This window comes from Primulina tabacum, chromosome 9, assembly GCF_025594145.1.
Source record: "Primulina tabacum isolate GXHZ01 chromosome 9, ASM2559414v2, whole genome shotgun sequence".
NCBI classification, from domain to species: domain Eukaryota; kingdom Viridiplantae; phylum Streptophyta; class Magnoliopsida; order Lamiales; family Gesneriaceae; genus Primulina; species Primulina tabacum.
Window position 1 is genome coordinate 41,408,173 of NC_134558.1, and position 17,487 is coordinate 41,425,659.

At 36.5% G+C, this 17,487-nt stretch overlaps 4 protein-coding genes across 4 annotated transcripts; 1 reads left to right on the forward strand and 3 right to left on the reverse strand.

Annotated features, from left to right (window-relative positions):
* Window positions 1-344: 344 nt before the first annotated feature.
* LOC142504528 (uncharacterized) lies at window positions 345-1,475 on the forward strand. Its single transcript, XM_075617374.1, has one exon. It carries the CDS (start codon window positions 345-347, stop codon window positions 1,473-1,475), a length of 1,131 nt encoding a protein of 376 aa, XP_075473489.1.
* A 2,072-nt stretch (window positions 1,476-3,547) lies between these two features.
* On the reverse strand, window positions 3,548-7,318 carry LOC142556342 (uncharacterized). The gene is made up of 14 exons (XM_075667791.1): window positions 6,683-7,318; window positions 6,476-6,587; window positions 6,215-6,367; window positions 5,822-5,926; window positions 5,248-5,331; window positions 5,065-5,180; window positions 4,865-4,966; window positions 4,666-4,779; window positions 4,507-4,563; window positions 4,355-4,421; window positions 4,195-4,248; window positions 4,016-4,090; window positions 3,877-3,912; window positions 3,548-3,683 (listed from the first exon to the last, which is right to left on the reverse strand). The coding sequence occupies exons 1-14, from the start codon at window positions 6,724-6,726 to the stop codon at window positions 3,567-3,569; spliced, it is 1,236 nt and encodes a 411-aa protein (XP_075523906.1). The 5' UTR covers window positions 6,727-7,318; the 3' UTR covers window positions 3,548-3,566.
* Window positions 7,319-7,819: 501 nt separating this feature from the next.
* LOC142556344 (GDSL esterase/lipase At3g26430) lies at window positions 7,820-10,104 on the reverse strand. Its single transcript, XM_075667793.1, has 5 exons — window positions 9,769-10,104; window positions 9,259-9,468; window positions 8,985-9,154; window positions 8,262-8,532; window positions 7,820-8,160 (listed from the first exon to the last, which is right to left on the reverse strand). The coding sequence occupies exons 1-5, from the start codon at window positions 9,998-10,000 to the stop codon at window positions 7,886-7,888; spliced, it is 1,158 nt and encodes a 385-aa protein (XP_075523908.1). The 5' UTR covers window positions 10,001-10,104; the 3' UTR covers window positions 7,820-7,885.
* Window positions 10,105-12,017: 1,913 nt separating this feature from the next.
* LOC142556343 (protein PECTIC ARABINOGALACTAN SYNTHESIS-RELATED) lies at window positions 12,018-17,367 on the reverse strand. The gene is made up of 11 exons (XM_075667792.1): window positions 16,953-17,367; window positions 16,111-16,161; window positions 15,925-16,015; window positions 15,468-15,544; window positions 14,681-14,769; window positions 14,325-14,444; window positions 13,798-13,914; window positions 13,545-13,688; window positions 13,313-13,436; window positions 13,040-13,231; window positions 12,018-12,865 (listed from the first exon to the last, which is right to left on the reverse strand). The coding sequence occupies exons 1-11, from the start codon at window positions 17,250-17,252 to the stop codon at window positions 12,506-12,508; spliced, it is 1,665 nt and encodes a 554-aa protein (XP_075523907.1). The 5' UTR covers window positions 17,253-17,367; the 3' UTR covers window positions 12,018-12,505.
* Window positions 17,368-17,487: the final 120 nt, after the last annotated feature.

Below are 17,487 nucleotides of genomic sequence, written 5' to 3' on the forward strand. Positions count from 1 at the left end.
ATGATTGATCATGATTTGTGTCGGGTGCATAACGATACTATTTATGTGGATATCATAAACAAAACATTTGAGTCCTTAATATCGAATTTTTTTTATTAATAAATATCTTCGATATTCATTTTTGCCTACGATATTTAGATCGATGTATATTAATTGCATGCGTGTGTCCTTCCCTAGCTTAATTGAGTTACGAATAAATGAAAATCCTCTTTTCCTGACTGTAATTTCTCATTATAAATACAGCATTCTTCCTCACCCTTAACCACAAAAACTGAAAACTTTGCGCAATTTCAACCTTACTCTGACCAATTCTTTGCTGATTTATACACTAAAATCAAGAACTAATGGAAGAATCCTTGAGAATGCTTCTCAACACAGACTTTGAAACACATCATCTGCCACCCACCTCCGCTGTCCCAAAGCGTTGCACTACCAACAAGAGGTCCCAAAAAGACAGCGCTGCCATCTCAACCGGTGGCACAGCAAGGTACCGAGGTGTCCGCCGGAGGCCCTGGGGCCGATATGCTGCTGAAATAAGAGACCCTCAGACCAAAGAGAGGCGGTGGCTTGGAACTTTCGACACGGCGGAGGCGGCTGCGTATGCTTATGACTCTGCTGCCCGTGCCATGCGCGGGGTTAAGGCGAGAACAAATTTTGCTTACCCTACGTATCCAGCTGATCATGCAGAAAATCTTGCGAAAATTACGTCTCAACCCTCCATCTTTGGTTCTTGTTCAAATATTAGATCGACTTGTTATGGAAACCCTGATGTTGATTTCAGTGGATATTCCTCGTGTAGAAGTGATGATCACAGTAATTCACTTAACATGCTTCTGCACAGTTTATACTTTAACCCCTCGAATACCAACTACACCAATTCTTCTTGTTTCGACTTTCCACTGCAAGAACAAATGTCTTCGAATTTTCTGAGCAACTCTTTCTCCTCAGCTCAAAGTGCTTTCATGGGGTCTTCTTCTTCTTCAATGAATCTGTCACGTGTTACATCCACTCACGCTAATAGTGCAAACCCTACCGTAACCATCCAAAATAATATTTCTCCAAATTTAGCCAAATTGGAAAATCAAGAAAATATCAGCTCTGAGATGATAACAAGTAATGATCATGAAGCTTATAATTGCATGGAATATTTTCCTATGGAGAGGTCCGATACAGGTTTGTTACACGAAGTTTTACATGGATTTTTCCCGAAACCTAAGACCGTGGTGAAGTCTGAGCCACCGCACAATATGTGCAATTCAATCCATCCTCCTCCGCCAGTGCTGCTCCAAGTTTCGATGAAACAGGAGCAGGTAGTAAAAGGTTCCAAGGCTTCCGAGATTGATAATTTTCCACAGTTTGAGAGCTTTAAATCGAACTCTACGCCTTCCTCGTGCAATGATTTTTCATCGTATGGAATAATGGGAGCCGGAGACGTTTTTCAGTATCAAGAAGCTTTAAATTTGTTTGCATGGTGAAATGCAGAATGGTTGAGTTCGTCTGTTGGTCATAGAATAAAACACCTTTTAGCTTATATATCTTTGTTAATCAAAAGAATGAAAATATTGGTGGTTTTTCTTAAGGTAATAGGCCTCTTTGTTCTTTAGATTTAGCCAAGAAAATGAGGATTGTGTTCCATTAGTTCTCTGTATTAATGTAATTGATGAATGGTTTAGTTAATCATCGTAAGTACTTGCTGTTGTTTGCATGTATGAATTTCAAATTATTTAACGTGAAATTCAAATTTACTAATTTTCATGAATAGTAATTGTGAAGGATGATTACGATCGAGCCCACCAATTAAAATTATTTGCCTCCATCAATTAAAATTGTACTACAAAACTAATTAATGTGTGTATATATATATATATATATATATAAATACTGTCACAAAAACCACGAAATCCGTGTGCTTTCACAGAGATTTAGGGACGTTTTCTTGAATTGACCTCCAAATTGTAAAAAGGCGTTGTTATCATCCTTTTGCCATTTGTATATTCAAAGATTTCTCTAATCTTTAGCATCGATCTCCATTAATTTCCAATAACTAAAAATAGAGATTTATTTAAGAATGAATTTTTTCTTTTTCAAAATAATCTTTGCAATAACTAAGTTGATATTTTATTATTTTTGTATGTTCATAGATAATTATTTTCTTGAATTAAGATATGATATATTCAATTAAATAAATAATTTTTTTAAAATAAATATATGTTTTGTGCACGTGGCCTGTGTACTTGGTATGCTAATTATTATTTGTGCTTACTTGTACATTATTTATTTGTTTACGAATATATTTTTGAGAAAAATAGAGTGAATTTAGGGGTTGATAGGCCCAAATATTCCCAGCCTGCAAAGGATATAACTTGGCCTAGAACTGCCACCCGTTCAGCACAAGAGAGGCCCCGTATCTTTCTTCTTGTTTATTTATGATTATTAAATTAATTTTATTTATCTTTGGTATTCTCGACTGTTATTGTCAATTCTTCATTCCCATTTATTTATTTTTGTGATTTCAAGAATTTTTCCGGGGTTGTGAATAAATTTATAGTTTGGAAATAATTCTTTTGGCGATTTGTTACTGCTTTTTATCCAGGTGGTTGAAATTTGTCGTGTGCAGCGACCCCAATTGGGTTTAATCTAACTTCAATGTTTCGTTTTTGATCTTTAAATTAAGAGAGGGGGTGGTGGTAGTTTTAAGATATTGAGAAGGTGCTGGTCACCGATATTGGTGCCTTGTATCAAGATTTTTGGGAAAAGGTATATTTGATGGCTGAAGGGGGGTCTTATTATTGTTCCAAGAAGTCTGATGATTTATGCGGTAATGCCTGTGATCAGGTCAGGTTTTTCTTTCTCTTTCTTTTTCTTCGGATTGGATTCGTTATGTAGTAATCAAAATTTGGTTTTGGATAAAGTTTGATTCTTGATCATTAATGTCTCTGATATTTTTGGATTCTATGTTTTGCTGTGCGTGTGGTTTTTTGCTCTTGGGGTAAGAACGATGGGTGAAAGATCGTAGAAATCTTAAATTTGTGATCAGGTTGTCTTTGCTGAAGTTTTGGAAGGAGAGATTGGGTTTAAGCTTCGATTAGATAGTGTTACCATGGACTAATGCAGATCGAAAGTCCCTTTTTGGGTGTCTATGGAGCCAGAAACCTGAGCACTAAGTTTCATGATCCGCTGTTTTTCTTACTTGTTTAATATGTAGGCAAAATTTGGGATTTTGTGCTAATTTTGCTTTTGATTAGTTTTGCTAAATGTAATCTTGTTTTCCATTGATAAATTTTATGATTTATTTGTGTGAAGTTTAAAACTTCAAAGAAACCAGTTCGTACGTTGTAGGCATGCATTATCCTTTTATTCTACCATTCAATGAGCTGCGTGGTCTTTATCAACGTCATTTCACAGTGGAGAAAAATTTCAATTTCTGTGGTGCTTTTTATCCGCAGGACTCAGGGCGAAGCTTGATCATGTCAAGATTCAGATGTAATTTGCCAGTGCTTGATATCAAAGCCTTGTTCTTTCTATTCTTGTTGGTACCGACTTGTGTCTTGGTTATATCCATTTATCTATCTGTAACTTGTAAAATTTGAAGGATCAATTCCAATGGAATTGTAATAAGCTTTTTCTGCATTTTCCAACCGATTTTTGAACATCCCCCACTCCCTTGTACACCTCAATCTCACCTAGAACAAATAAAACAAAAACCAAATTGGATTTTCGGACAAAACATATACATACAAATTGGAGCTAATATGACAATCAAGGATCAAGATTTCGAGAGCAAAATGTAGAGTTATAAACATATTTATCAGTTGTCAAAGTAAGGCATGTTCTGGTTGACATGTCAATAATAGTTAAACTAGTATGAATGCATACCCCTTGCCATGGAGCTTTTCCTTCTTCTGCCACCCCCTGTTATAAAATGAGACCAGATTAAGTTGAGTCACATTTACGATTGTGAGGAAGTTATAATATTATAATGTTTTTTTAAAGCTTAGGGCTCAAGGTTTGTTACCTGGTCTCCTAATGAAGGAACAGTGTTGTGAACAATCCATTGGGCATCAACAACTCCGATTTTTTCGTGAGCAGGCTACAATGAAAGCATATTAATAGTCAGATGCCAAAAAATATTAGACCAAAAAATAAGCCCATTGAAATGGTAGAGCCGTCTTGACAGAAAGATACAAGACCAACCTCAACACATTTTTGGAGGGCGAAGTCGAGACCCCATCCATGGACCAAGTCATTCTGCAATAAGCATATGGAGGGCAGTAAATGCGAAGACTGGGGGGAAAATGAAGTGACTTGAGGATTCACGAAATAGTAATGATGATGAAACAAAAACGACAATCACCTGAATCAAATGCCATGCACAACGCCATGCCTCCCGAGAAAAGACAGGAGCCATGATTTCTACAAACCTGTGTTAGAATGCAAAACAAAATTGGCACCGTAACCTAAAAAGAAATACAATCTGATAAAAATATGCGGCGTTGGGATTCTTACGCTGCACAGGGGGGCAACTGCTGGTTAGAACACCAGCCTGGCTTCTCCTTTACTTCCCTGTGTTCAAAAGAAAGCATAAGAAAGATAGTTTTAGAACTCACATAAAAAAATGGAAGAAAATGTGGCCTTAACATAGTGACTGCATGAATTTTTTCTTACTTGTGAACTTCATGATCACTTTGCCGTTTTGTCATTTCCCAAGTCGTTCTCTTAGTTGGCTCCAAACCCGGCTGTGAAATTTCTAAACCATGTTTCCTCACAAGTTTAATATATCTGGAATTCGCAGCACACAGAAGAAACATAGTGTGAGTAAGCTGGCCAGGGTCGCATCACAAAAGAATATGTTCTGTACACTCACTCTTCTGAGTCAAAATGTTCAACCCCGAGATCTTCATCCCAAATAAAAATGTAGTCATATGCGGCAACAATGTCTGGATGTAGAAACCTTTTAGCATACCACCTTTTTATGAAATTCATGGATAAATTTCAACATCAATAATTATTCCCCAGCACAATTTATTTACAAGTTTCAGAATTGATTCGAGATAATAATATTACCATTTTGTCTGTTTTGTGGCACTCACATGAATAGCTAGCTTGGACCACTCAAACTCATCCCATTCACTTGTTCGTCCGTCATAATGAAATAAAAGAACGGTAAAATTCTCTGAAAACTGTAGTGACATAGTGAGATTAAAACGTAGTTTAAGGGCTGTATAGAAAAATTGGAAGGTCACTGACCTTTTTCACTGCTGCATCAATGTTATTCTTTTGATTGTAACCAACCGTAAAGGTGACCAGATATTTTGGTTCAATGGCCAAGTCCTAACCAGTGTACAATAAAGAAATCAAATTCAAGTTATTTGAACCAACAATTCCGTACATTTGATTTCAAGAGCATCCAACTGGCTCCAGAGTAAGTAATCTAAGCCAAGCATTTCTTTATCCATTGTACACTAGACAAAAATAATGGTAAATTTCAGTTAGAATACTCTCGCTACGGAGAATAAGGTGACTTTTTTTTTGGAGCACCATTCATTGCTGAACATCAGCTTTCTGTATCACTAATCTCACCATAGCATACATCTTTTCTACTTTCTGTATCAATTATTTCTCCCCTCTTATGCTAACGATTCCATTCTTATCTGATAACATTGAAAGTTCCGATTCATATCGAGGGCTGCTATCTACATAAGCAACATCATTCAAAATCTCGATGGTGAATCGGTTCCTCAGTTCAAATGGAGATACTATTAACAAGAAACCAAAACAGAGAAGCATGACATAGGGACTATGATATTAGTAAAATGCTCACCTCACTGGGTAATCCCCACAATCTCCGGAGATAGAGATCTGACTCAGATGCAACAATGGCTGGAGGCAATCTTTCTGCTCCTTTTGGATTTGATGGGACCCAAATCTAAAACACGATAATTTTATAAAACGATGTTAACAGAAAATTTTTTAATGTGTTATTTACCAGTTCGATAGCAAAGATGCACACCAAGCTGATTTTTGTTTTTTTGGCTGTCAAAGTGGGGCTTTTTCGGACATTAAAAATGACACTTACTTGTCTCTAGGTAAACACTGATATCTCTGCCACAGGTTATCTTCAATTACACGAACCAAATAGATAGATATAAAAGCTTACAATAATTTGAATTATACATAATATAAATGTATAGTGTTCGCAACAAAAAAATTATACCTTTGATGAATCCTTTGTGGTTTGATTTCCACTAGAGTTATTCCCAACATCCGTCGGCGTATGCTGAGAATTATTACTTGCTTGGGTAGAGTTAGCTATGCTTCCGTTCCCTGTTATTGTAAAATCATGAAGAATAACAGAGGTGATATTTAGCTGCCAAATAACAAAATAGAGTTAGTATTCACACAAAATACAAAGCATAGATTAGCACAGGGCAGTAAATTCAACCAGTCATTTTGCAGACATGAACTTTTTCCGTACCTTCGTTAAGGGAAGTGATGGAAAGGACACTCCTATGAAGAAGCCAAACATGATACCGACACTGATTGTGATGAAAATCCTCATAGTTTCGTTTGGTTTGTTGACAAGAGTGCTGAAAGAACGAGAATCAAAAGCCATATAACATTCGCCTCACATACAAAATGGAAGGCGTTTCCCACTTGCCTACCGTAACCAAATGATACATACCTACGTGCAATATTCCCCTTTTTATACATCATATCAGATTCCATATTTATAGGTTAGAGGCTGCTTTACATTGTCCAATTAAGCTTCAAGCAGACACTCCGCACAAAGAAAGTGCAGATATGCCTATATTAACAAAACCTTTCACAGAAACCCAAAAAAAAAAACAATCGAGAAGAATATAGAAATCACAAATATAAGGAGACTAATAACTATGAACTAGACAGCCCATACTGATGATTCTGATACAAGAGGCCCCTTTAAAGAGCAAATCTCAGGAGCAAAAAATGATCACCCCACATGCCTATTGCTCCACAATTAGCTGCACGGACCATTTTTAAGCAAGCAACAAAGCACATGCCACCCTTTGATATTCTCAATGGTTGACTTTTATACAAAGATCTCAACTTTGAGATGCCCGGAAGTAACAGCTTATACTCGTTGAAGAAATCTAATATTTTTAAAACAAAAACTGGGTTTTGCTTAAATTTAAAGATACAACAAAACAAGACTTCGATAACATCAATGAGACAATCAAAGGAAGCACCTATATTTTTCATAAAGAAATCAACTTGGACATTATCCGCATAAACACGATACAAGTAACTTGTACATGAGATGAATAATGAAGCATTTACGCAGAGTCACCTGATTAATATTTTTAAGTTGATCGATTAATTAATTATATGTCCAATTTGGCGAAACCCGCTTGTTTGTTTAATAATAATACGATCCGATCCGATCCGATCCCATCCGCAAGTATAAAGCAGTTTTATTTTATTTAAGAAATTTGAGTAACCTTTCGTCAAAAATGGTATCGTTGACTTTCATTCAATCTAAGATATTAAGTTTTAAAAAAATAATATTTTGTTTTTAAAAATTTATAATCATCGTTTGGATATGTGGAGGAAAGAGTTTTTTTTTTTGGTTGGTAAGGTACTGAAATGTTTCCATGTGTTTTCGAAGTTCTTTACTATTAATATACGTATAGAAAGTAATAAACAGTGTCATTTAATTCCTATGAATCCATAAGTGTTGTTAGTTCTCATTCGTGCTAGCTCCTCTTTCTGCTGCATGAATGTCATTTTAGTTTACCGTAGAAAATATTTTTGTCCTAGAAAAGAAACTAGAGAATTGAGCTTGATTTTATTCATTATATATATCGAGTTGTTACATTAAGTTATTTGATAATGATTTGCCATTACTTCATTCATGAACCGCACTCTTAATGTGACATGCCATTCTCAGAGGAACTGGAGGATCCGAATACCCACCGTTCACGATTCGATCGAAAACCCATTTGTTAGCAGCCTCGGTATAATGCACACCATCCCAATTTATGGCAACTGATGGATCCTTGCATGATTTTCCCAACGTTATTTCTTTTCCATGCACTGTGACTTTGCTACCACAACCATGGTTCTTGTTGTAGTTGTATTTGCCTCCATGCCCACAACAAGCTTGTAATGGATGCACAAATCCTACATAAAAGGTCAAAAAATCACAAAATGGAAAGTTACTTTAAAAACAGGATGATCAAGACTGGACAGCTAGCCAGAGCCAGTACTACACATATACATACCATATTTCTTGGCATGGCTAATGAGATCATACTTCACCGAGTAGACATCGACATAGGTCAAGACAGCTGACGGAAGGTCCTTTCTCAGCTGAACTACTGCTTCCTTTAACTTGACGTTAAAAAATTGTGCTACGTCGTTGAAAGGTGCAGCACATCCTACCTTGTCAATTTGTCCTGCTGTGATTAGCACTCGATCCATCACGTAGGGTAGACAGCCGACTGGTCCTGTGTTGTGTATCCAGAATGATCTGCCTCCATGATCATATATGTACTTCACAAAACAAACAAATTAAATTACCATCAATTGTAGTAATCAAATTAATTAACTTCAATCTATACTTCTTATAGCACTGTCTGTGATGAGACCTGCAGCACCGAGTTAAATGTGAAAAGATAGTTTTAGCAAGTTCGAGTTCCACTTGCCCCGATGTATAAAATAGAACATGTGTCCAGCCAGCCTTAAATTTGATATACTTAGTTAATCAAACAAATTTATAAACTCGCGAGCAATCTTTGCATAGTGTCATGACATAAATGGTTACGGGAAGAGCTTCCAACAAATTATATATAACTCATTTGAACTTCGTGAAAATATACATCCGAATTTCAAGCTATACAAGCATTGAATAATTCTAAGACAACCGACTCCCAAATCTAAGGGACCTGACAAATATGACTTTCACTTATCAAGAAATGACTTTAAAGAATGTTTTTCCACTTTACCTTAACAACGGTCTTGAACTGATCCAATACATCAGGAACATAAGCTCTAACTTCATCTGTTGTCATGTTGAAGAAATAACCCGCTGTTAAATCATTTTGACCTATATCAAACGTGTACAACGCCCTCGAAAAAACCTCAGTCTTTGGCAATAATTCCTTAAAAACCCCTCCTACAAGTGATTCAATCAACAACAACAATTACATACGTATATTACTCGAAATCCATCATGTGGGTGCGGGTGCGTGTCTTTTATCAAATATTGGTGTTGTGCACCTTGATTACGTAACATCTGTGATCGTCTTTGGAAATCACTGAACTGGTAGTATTGGACATTTAAAGAAAAAGGGCTGAAACCACTTTGATGTAGAGTGGTGTTTTGAGGCCTAATGGTTGATCCAGCGGTGGCAAAGTTGGCTCCGTGACTGAAGTTGGAACCCAAAGCATCAAGAAATGCACTTAGATATGGGAGTCCTATGCTCTCAGCTGTAAATATCAAGAATCGATACTCAAATTGCAGTAGCAAATGTGTGTGTATTTTTATATGTATCTATACATATAGATAATAAACCAAGGGAGAACAAATCGAACCAGCTGCCAGATTATAAAGTCTGTCCATCTTAAATATCACATCAAAGTCTGACATTTCTCATTCAACCAAGTGTTCATTTGCTCATTCAACTTTAGGTCATGAAAAACATGTGTTTCACCGAAGAATAATGAAAAGCATGAACATTTAAGCATATTGAAAGAAATACATACACAGGTTACTTATGATTTCCTTACCCATAAAATCAATTACCAGACGGCCATCACAGTACCGCCCTGCCGGGTGGCGGAAGTATGTCTCTCCACTGGGCGGGCCCGCCTGGCCAAATGCTGCCGACAGGCCACCGGTGTCGGAGTTCGAGTCCCCAAAGTTGAATATGGCCGGAAAATCACATGTTCTTGTAGCACAAGCAGCTGACAAAACGTAAATACTGAATAATAGTGATGTTTTGAACGAGTGAAATCCCATTTAATTTGGAGAAGTTATCAAGAAACGATAGTGGGGCAAAAGATAGAGAGATTTGAATGAAGTAAAAGACAGACTTATGCCTGTTGAGAATTCACGTGCTGGCTCCAGTGTGTCCTAGCCCGAATCATACAGTACAACGCAGCTTTTAAATTTTTACGTGGTACGGCGTATTCAATTTTTTGCATAATAATTAAATTGCGCAATTTACTGTAAATGACTCCTAAACTTTTGATAAAATATCGGACATTTGTTGCGCAATACCACTGGTGTAATAATTTTATGCTAATTTGCTACATATTTCGTTATCTAACATCCATATTGAAACTCGACCGAGGTATCTCGTGGATGGAATGAATTTGTTTTACAACAACTATTTTTGTCGAGGAGCCTATAGCTTGGTCTCTGTTTACATTATATCTAACATTTGATTGTGCAAAACGACTTAATTGCTTCCAACCTTTCCACCATCCAGTGATTATACCAAACAACGGTTTACCGATTAATTGTGTATTTATTTACAAGCTGTTAAAATTTCTCAATAAAATCATGTTTCTATACATCGATAAACAAATATACACAAAAACGGATCGAGCGTTACCGTCAGTCATCGAATAATTTTTAAGTATTCTGCTTTCCTCCGATTTGAAGTCTTTTAAGCATTTCAACTATCTGGAGATGTAATTTTGTTTTTATGAGATGTGTGCTTGATAATTTCAATCATTACTATTTATATGTATTTCTCATACCATCAACGAGTTGATCGGAAGCTCGAGAATCAAAAGAAGATTTTCATGCGCGTCTCAATTTTTTAAAATTGAGATGGAACATATACCGTTTGTAAAAAATACAGGCTTATGACATTCGTCGTTTCTTATATGTTTATTATTTTTTTGATATGAGTGATTTTTTCATATATATTATGAATGTTTATCAATTGGCACACACATGACATATATTCTGAAAATTTCAAGTTTACATGGAATGATGTCAGCTATAGCCTGTAGTTTTTCATTAAATTTTATGGTACACACATTTCAGTTTCTATTTCTTAGAGAAAGCCACAAGTTTTAATCACTACCATTTCGTTGAAGGCACTGAAGTTGCCTTTTTCCTGACATGAAAAATGGAAAAGTTCGCTGATAATTAAAGAAAATTCGGACACATAGAGAAAGCATATGGGGCAGATATGCTTTTCAGTTTTATGATTTTGGTTAGATTTTTGTTTGTTTTTCGCCATTTCTAAAGATAGCCATCCAATACTATATAAAAATGTTATCATATGTGGATATTAAATAAAAAGGTGTAGCACTCGTACGTATTAAATTAAAATTATTAAATCTGTCAATTATTATATTTACTATAATAATATAACGCGAGAATAGTTGATATTATAGAATGATAATGTTATAGATGAAATGGAACAAAATCTATTCCTTTTAGCAACTATTAAAAGTACACAAAAGGGTAGCCATGTTAAATGCATCCACTTTTTCCCACAAAGAAAAAGGATCATTACTTATCTGATATATAATACATCTACGTAACTCTAAAGTATGATTTATGTAAAAGAGAAGATATGCGAGAACTGTCGAAAATGTTTAGTGTATTGGAAAAAAACCATAAATTACTCTCTTCTTGAATAAATTTTAGATTCTAAAACCGTTAATTTATTTTTTACATGATTATTTATCTCTTTTAGTTAATGACAGCATAGTATGTTTAAAATTTTAAAAATATTATTATCAAAGCTCAACATCCATAAAATATTATACACATACGATTTGTATGCTGCATTCAGCAAAGCATGTATAGCCTATTTAAAACATTTATCCAAACTAATATTGAGACCCGGTCTTGTTCTGATTCCCTCGTGCTTAGCTTGGAATTTAAAGTTCGTCTTGTTATTTGTTTCGGAAACAACACGCTTAAATCTATATCATGTAGCTTTGAGATTTCTTTGTTTACGTAAGAGGATTCCACTAAGAATGGAAATAAAAGTTTGTGTTGGAACAAAAAATGGTGAAATAACGCCTTTTTTTTTCCCGGTTAAGATTGTTGCATGTAACTGTGATCAACCCCACCAGACAACAGGAATACTATTGTCTACTTCCAACTCCCGGCAAAAAATAACTACGAGCTTCATATTTTTCATGCGTCTTGCCCAGTGATTATAATTTACACACCAACATTGCCAAAAAAAAAAAAAACTAAAAAAATTCACATTGACATGCCAATTTGTGATCTCACTTAGCGGTGGCATCTCAACTAGCATAATCAGAACCCAGCGCCCTCAATGCCCCTCGGTAACTTAAATTTGCAACTCAAAAGGAATCAACTTTCCTTTCCCAGGTTCTGGTATTCTAATGCATCTCTGCAAAGTGTCATTTTTGCAGATGAATTTACCACGAAATTTCTTTAATTGCTCCACAGTTCATATGCACGCCATACATTAGCTCCAATAAACAACAGAAGGCCTTCCGCTACAGCACCATTAGAGTCTCCCAATCAAGTTCTACACATACAAGGTGTTAAAGGGTTCTCCCAAATGTCATAGTTAGGAAAAGTTTCTTCCGGGAGACCGGTTCGTGTCTGGTGGGTGACAATCACGTCTTCCACGAACGTGGCCCAGCCCATGTAGGGGTCACCTAAAGATTTGGACATAAGACCCTTGTCCGGTTTTATTGATTTTAGGCGGTGGCCCATGTATCGCCGGTGTCCTATTATCAGTTTAGCGAAGTTTCCTCCATGGGTCATCACAAAAACATCAGACTTCAAGCAGACCAGGAAGTCTAGAGCAGCCAAGCTAGTCACGTGTTTTCTAAACTCGTCTAACTCCAACTTGCTTGCCAATTCCTCTTTTGTGACCTGCAAAAGAAACAAGATAAATTTTCTGGTTCCAGAATCAACTGTCTCCAACTGGAATGACCAAATGTTAATATGCTGATAATAAAATCTCAGGACTAGAGTGTTTGTAAAATAGCAGTCACGGCATACGAATCTTGAGTAAACTAAATGAAAAGACTGAGCAAATAGCCTTACAAGATTGGGGAACATGTTCCTTAATGGTGCCATGCGGTTCTGCCCACCATAGACCTGCCCGGAAGCAACATATATCTGAGTTTCTTTTGGATAGCCCATTGCACGAAGCATCACAGCTACCTCGCCAGGTTCGAGGGGGCAGCGCCCTTCCTTCCGCTTCTGGAGAGCCAGGGCCCAGAGATGAGAGCCATCCTGTAACCCGGCATATAAAGTAACTGTCTCTGTTCCTTAAATATTTTGATCAAGTCACAAAAAGTTCATGACATATTAAACCTTGAAGCGCCGAGGCCATTCTTTCAGTCTGTATAAAGCCATTAAAGCTTTCTCCATTCTCGTTCCCACGAAATCACAGAATGATAGGCCAACCATACCTTTCTCAAATCGTAGATGTAAAGCCCTGTTGTATAGCAAAATAAAATAAACAAAGAAAATGAATCCAGATATAAACATGCAATTTTGGATTGTGAAACATATAACTGATTAATTGAGAGGGAAGTCAAGTTACATGAAAGGATTTGAACTTCCAGTTCGGTTCCTCATTCTCGATACAAGTAAATCAGCCATCTGCTCAATCTCGGGAAGAAATTTCAAAGCATGGTAATTCACTCTACACCTTAGCCTGTTGATCTCTGGAGGAACATTATCATACCTGATGGACAAAAAAATGAAGAATAATCACTGGAAGTACATTTTAACTGGCGGGATTCCAGGTAGTTTAGCTACGACAGGAATGACAATAAATGAACCTGAAAACTCACCCCAATCGATCAACAAAAGGTTTCAAGGCCATTATCTTCTTTTCTTTCACCCGAGGTAAAACATTGTCAATGTAGAACTGTGCAGGAGCATACTTTGGAATGTTCTTGACCGTCCGTCTGTCATGAAAGATACTCAATTACAATATGTCACTGTATGGATGCTTTGACATAATATCATTTCCACTTATCAAGTTGGAATTAGTCTTCAACTGATGAATATGCCAGGTTGTTCAACATAAATTCATCACAGACCCTTTGACTAAAAAGCTAATTATTGAAACATGTGCAGATAGTGCACCATGAAGATACATATAACTATAATCCAGGACACCCTTCAATCCAGTATACAGCATACATTCACCAGTCCAGGCTAAGGTAAATACCAAACTCTTATGTTTACTTGAAAATTTATATTAAAAGAACTAATCCAAATATTCAATAAGTAACTCCCCTATGCTGCTATGCCAAAGCATTCTTCTAGTACATGCTAAATTACTAATTCAACTGAGAGTAAGAAATCAGTAAACCTTATACTTGTGAACAGCTCTGCTTTGTCTGTAAACCATTCTGGAATATCTCTAACGATTCGCACATCATCTTTCAAGTAGTCAACAAAATGATCCACGTCGAATATGTCTTCAAATTTCCTGCAGATAGGTTTGAATCGTCATAATGAACCATAGCAGCCAATCCTCATTAATTTATGCCTTATGTCACCGTAGCAAATAGTGTACATGAAACCAAAGAACAATTAAATTCTCAAATTTTAAAAGACTGTTCACATATGAAACGTTCACTTAAACTCCATGCACATAGAAACCACATCGCATACAGTACGGGAAAAGAAAATCAATGCATGGTAGCCTTAATTAAGTCCACCAACGTTTGGTCCTTCCATATCTGATCTTGCTTCAGTACAGGCAAAATAAGAGTAGCATTCATAATCTTTGCCACAGCTACTGCATTGCATATCTGCATGAAGGCGTGGATATTCAGGCATAGGTACAACAAACAAAAATTTGCAATCAAGAGAGTGTCATAGCATTGTAATCCATGATTCTAAAATGTAAGACATAATTCATGGTAAAAGGCAGAGATTTATGTAGCAATATGACTGAAAATGTGGCAAAATTGACATCTGATCCTAGTAGTTTGACCATAATAATGTAAGTCAACAATCATGAATAATTCTGGCTAAACAGAAGCTAATAAAGAAAAAAAATTGTTTTAAAGCTTATAAAATGTTATGGTTCTCAACTTCTAGATCCTGTTATGGGGTGATGTGCGGCTGAATCAAGGCTATTTCTTTCATGTTTCCTCCCTTGGTGACCTATGGAGTCGTTAGGGCTGTTCTTGGGCCGTTATGCATTGACATAAACCATTCAAAAAAAAGGGACCATCCTAAGTTGTTTTTAAGATTTTATTTTAGCTTACAAGATCAAATAGCCTCACATATTCAATGATACAGAAATCTAATCTTACATAATATCAAGACACATACATATTTTTTCTTAAAAAACTTATTTTTCAAATAAGTACTTACAGCTCATAAGTTCTTACGAGTTAAAACAGCAAACAACTTGCATAATATAAACATAAGTAAATACTGTTTAAATAAGATAACTTAGACAAGCAAAATATATTTGACAAGATTCAACTGGACCACATACAGCAATTCTTTGCTGGTTGAGACCACCTTCGGCATGTATAAATATATAGCCATTGGATTCATTCTCAGCTGGTAGATCTGCCAGGTACCCAATAGATCTCATTTATTAAATATTGATTTAATATAAGCACACTAAAAAACGTAATATTACAAAAATGCCAAAGACGGGTTGAAAGGATATGATATCCTGGCTCAACATAGGACCAAGAATAGGTTCAAAATGATTGAAATAAAGCCACTCCTATGGAACCACTAAGCAACATAACTTCATAACCATCAAAAGATAAAAACAAGGATTAGTTATCAGGATCTGACAAAGAGGACCATGATGCAAATTTCCCACCATCCACCAAGAAGAAAGAAAATGATAAAATAGCCATCTTCATTTCTCCTGTTTCAAAAGCGGAAGAATGATTTCCTCAATTTTTTCAATAGTTCATCAAAACAGATTAAAGAACCTGAATGTATGCCTTCACGTCGTTCAGCACAAGGCTTCCATGATGTAGTGGCTGATAAAGGATTCTCCCACAGCGACGAAGACTCTTTAACCTAACATTATCGAAAGCAATGTCATTAAAATGCAATCAACCTAATAACTCATCAACATGAAAAAGAGAATAAATAGATATATGTGAAACACTTACATGAGGACACTGAAGTGTTATGCCATCTTTCCTGCATAAGTAAGGTGCATTCTGCAGCAGACCAAAAGGGAAGCTCAACGCGAAAATTGGCATACATTGAAGACAATGATACATGAGAGCAAGTGAATGATTTATGCTTCATTAGCAACAGAAATTTCAGCTGTCAGAAACACAATAACGAGTAAGAAACTTTTAAAGGGCGGACCAAAGCTGCCACACCATACCCACAAGTTGTCTGGGTCGAATAAAATTAAATGAGACCAGAATCCAAAACTTTACAAAATTATAGAACCAAATTAGAGCTAGAAGCTACATAGGCAGCGCGTAAGATTCCCATCTGCATAAAATTTGTTGTGCATGAGCCTTCCCATGCAGAGCAACTAAAATTTACTTGAGAAGATTATTTAGCTCAATCTGCCATGAATCAGATGTCTTTTAATTAATACCAAATCAGCTCTAAACTAAATAATATTTCGTGAAACTCTTCTAAACCCCCGGTATTACTGTTCCCATGCCATTTCTTGCCTTGTATTGGAACTAAACCTCGCAACAACCGGAAGTTGCATATGATTAATTTGCAGAACCCTAAAGAGAAATTTATCATCATCTTTGACGCATAGATGAACTTAAATATATTCAATTGATCCCTCACCAATCGCAAAGAGCTCTCCAACATCACAATAAACTCAAATTATCGCATCGACACATGGAATTACAAGACAATAAATAAATAAAAGCAGCCGCGCAATGCACATAAAATAAAAGGTAAGAAAACGGCGGTTTTGAACAAATATCTATATAATAGAAGCATGAATTCATCGAATTACATTCAGAAACCGTACCAATCCTTTGACAAGAGAGGAAATCGCAATCATGGCAGCAAGAGCAAGCGAAACGAGTATGAAAATCGAGATCTTGGAGCCATATGCGTGGGGCCTGTATAAATCGTCTGACGGAATAAAAGACTGAAAGCAAGAGCGGAGAGAGCGATCTCGTGGATGGCGATCCCGGCCATCGTGGTCATCATCGTCAGCGGAGGAGGGGCGGAAGTCAGATGACAACGGAGAGGAAGCCACGGCCGACGCGGTGGGGGAAGGTGTAGCGCGGCTGCCGATGGAGCTAGAGTGACGAAGCTCCGCCATTGCTCGCTTTGGGCTGTACGCCAGCTTGGCGTAGGGTTCGTCGATCTGTCGTGTAAATACTTAAGAGAGTGGCCGAAAGATTTCCCAATGTTGTTGATTGATTTGATAGATAGGAAAGACATAAAAATATAACACGGCTTATTATATATATCCTCTCGATCCACCATTGCATATATTGAAACATACATCTTTTCTTTTGTAAACACCGCCCGCATTCATTTGTTCTGAGTTGTAT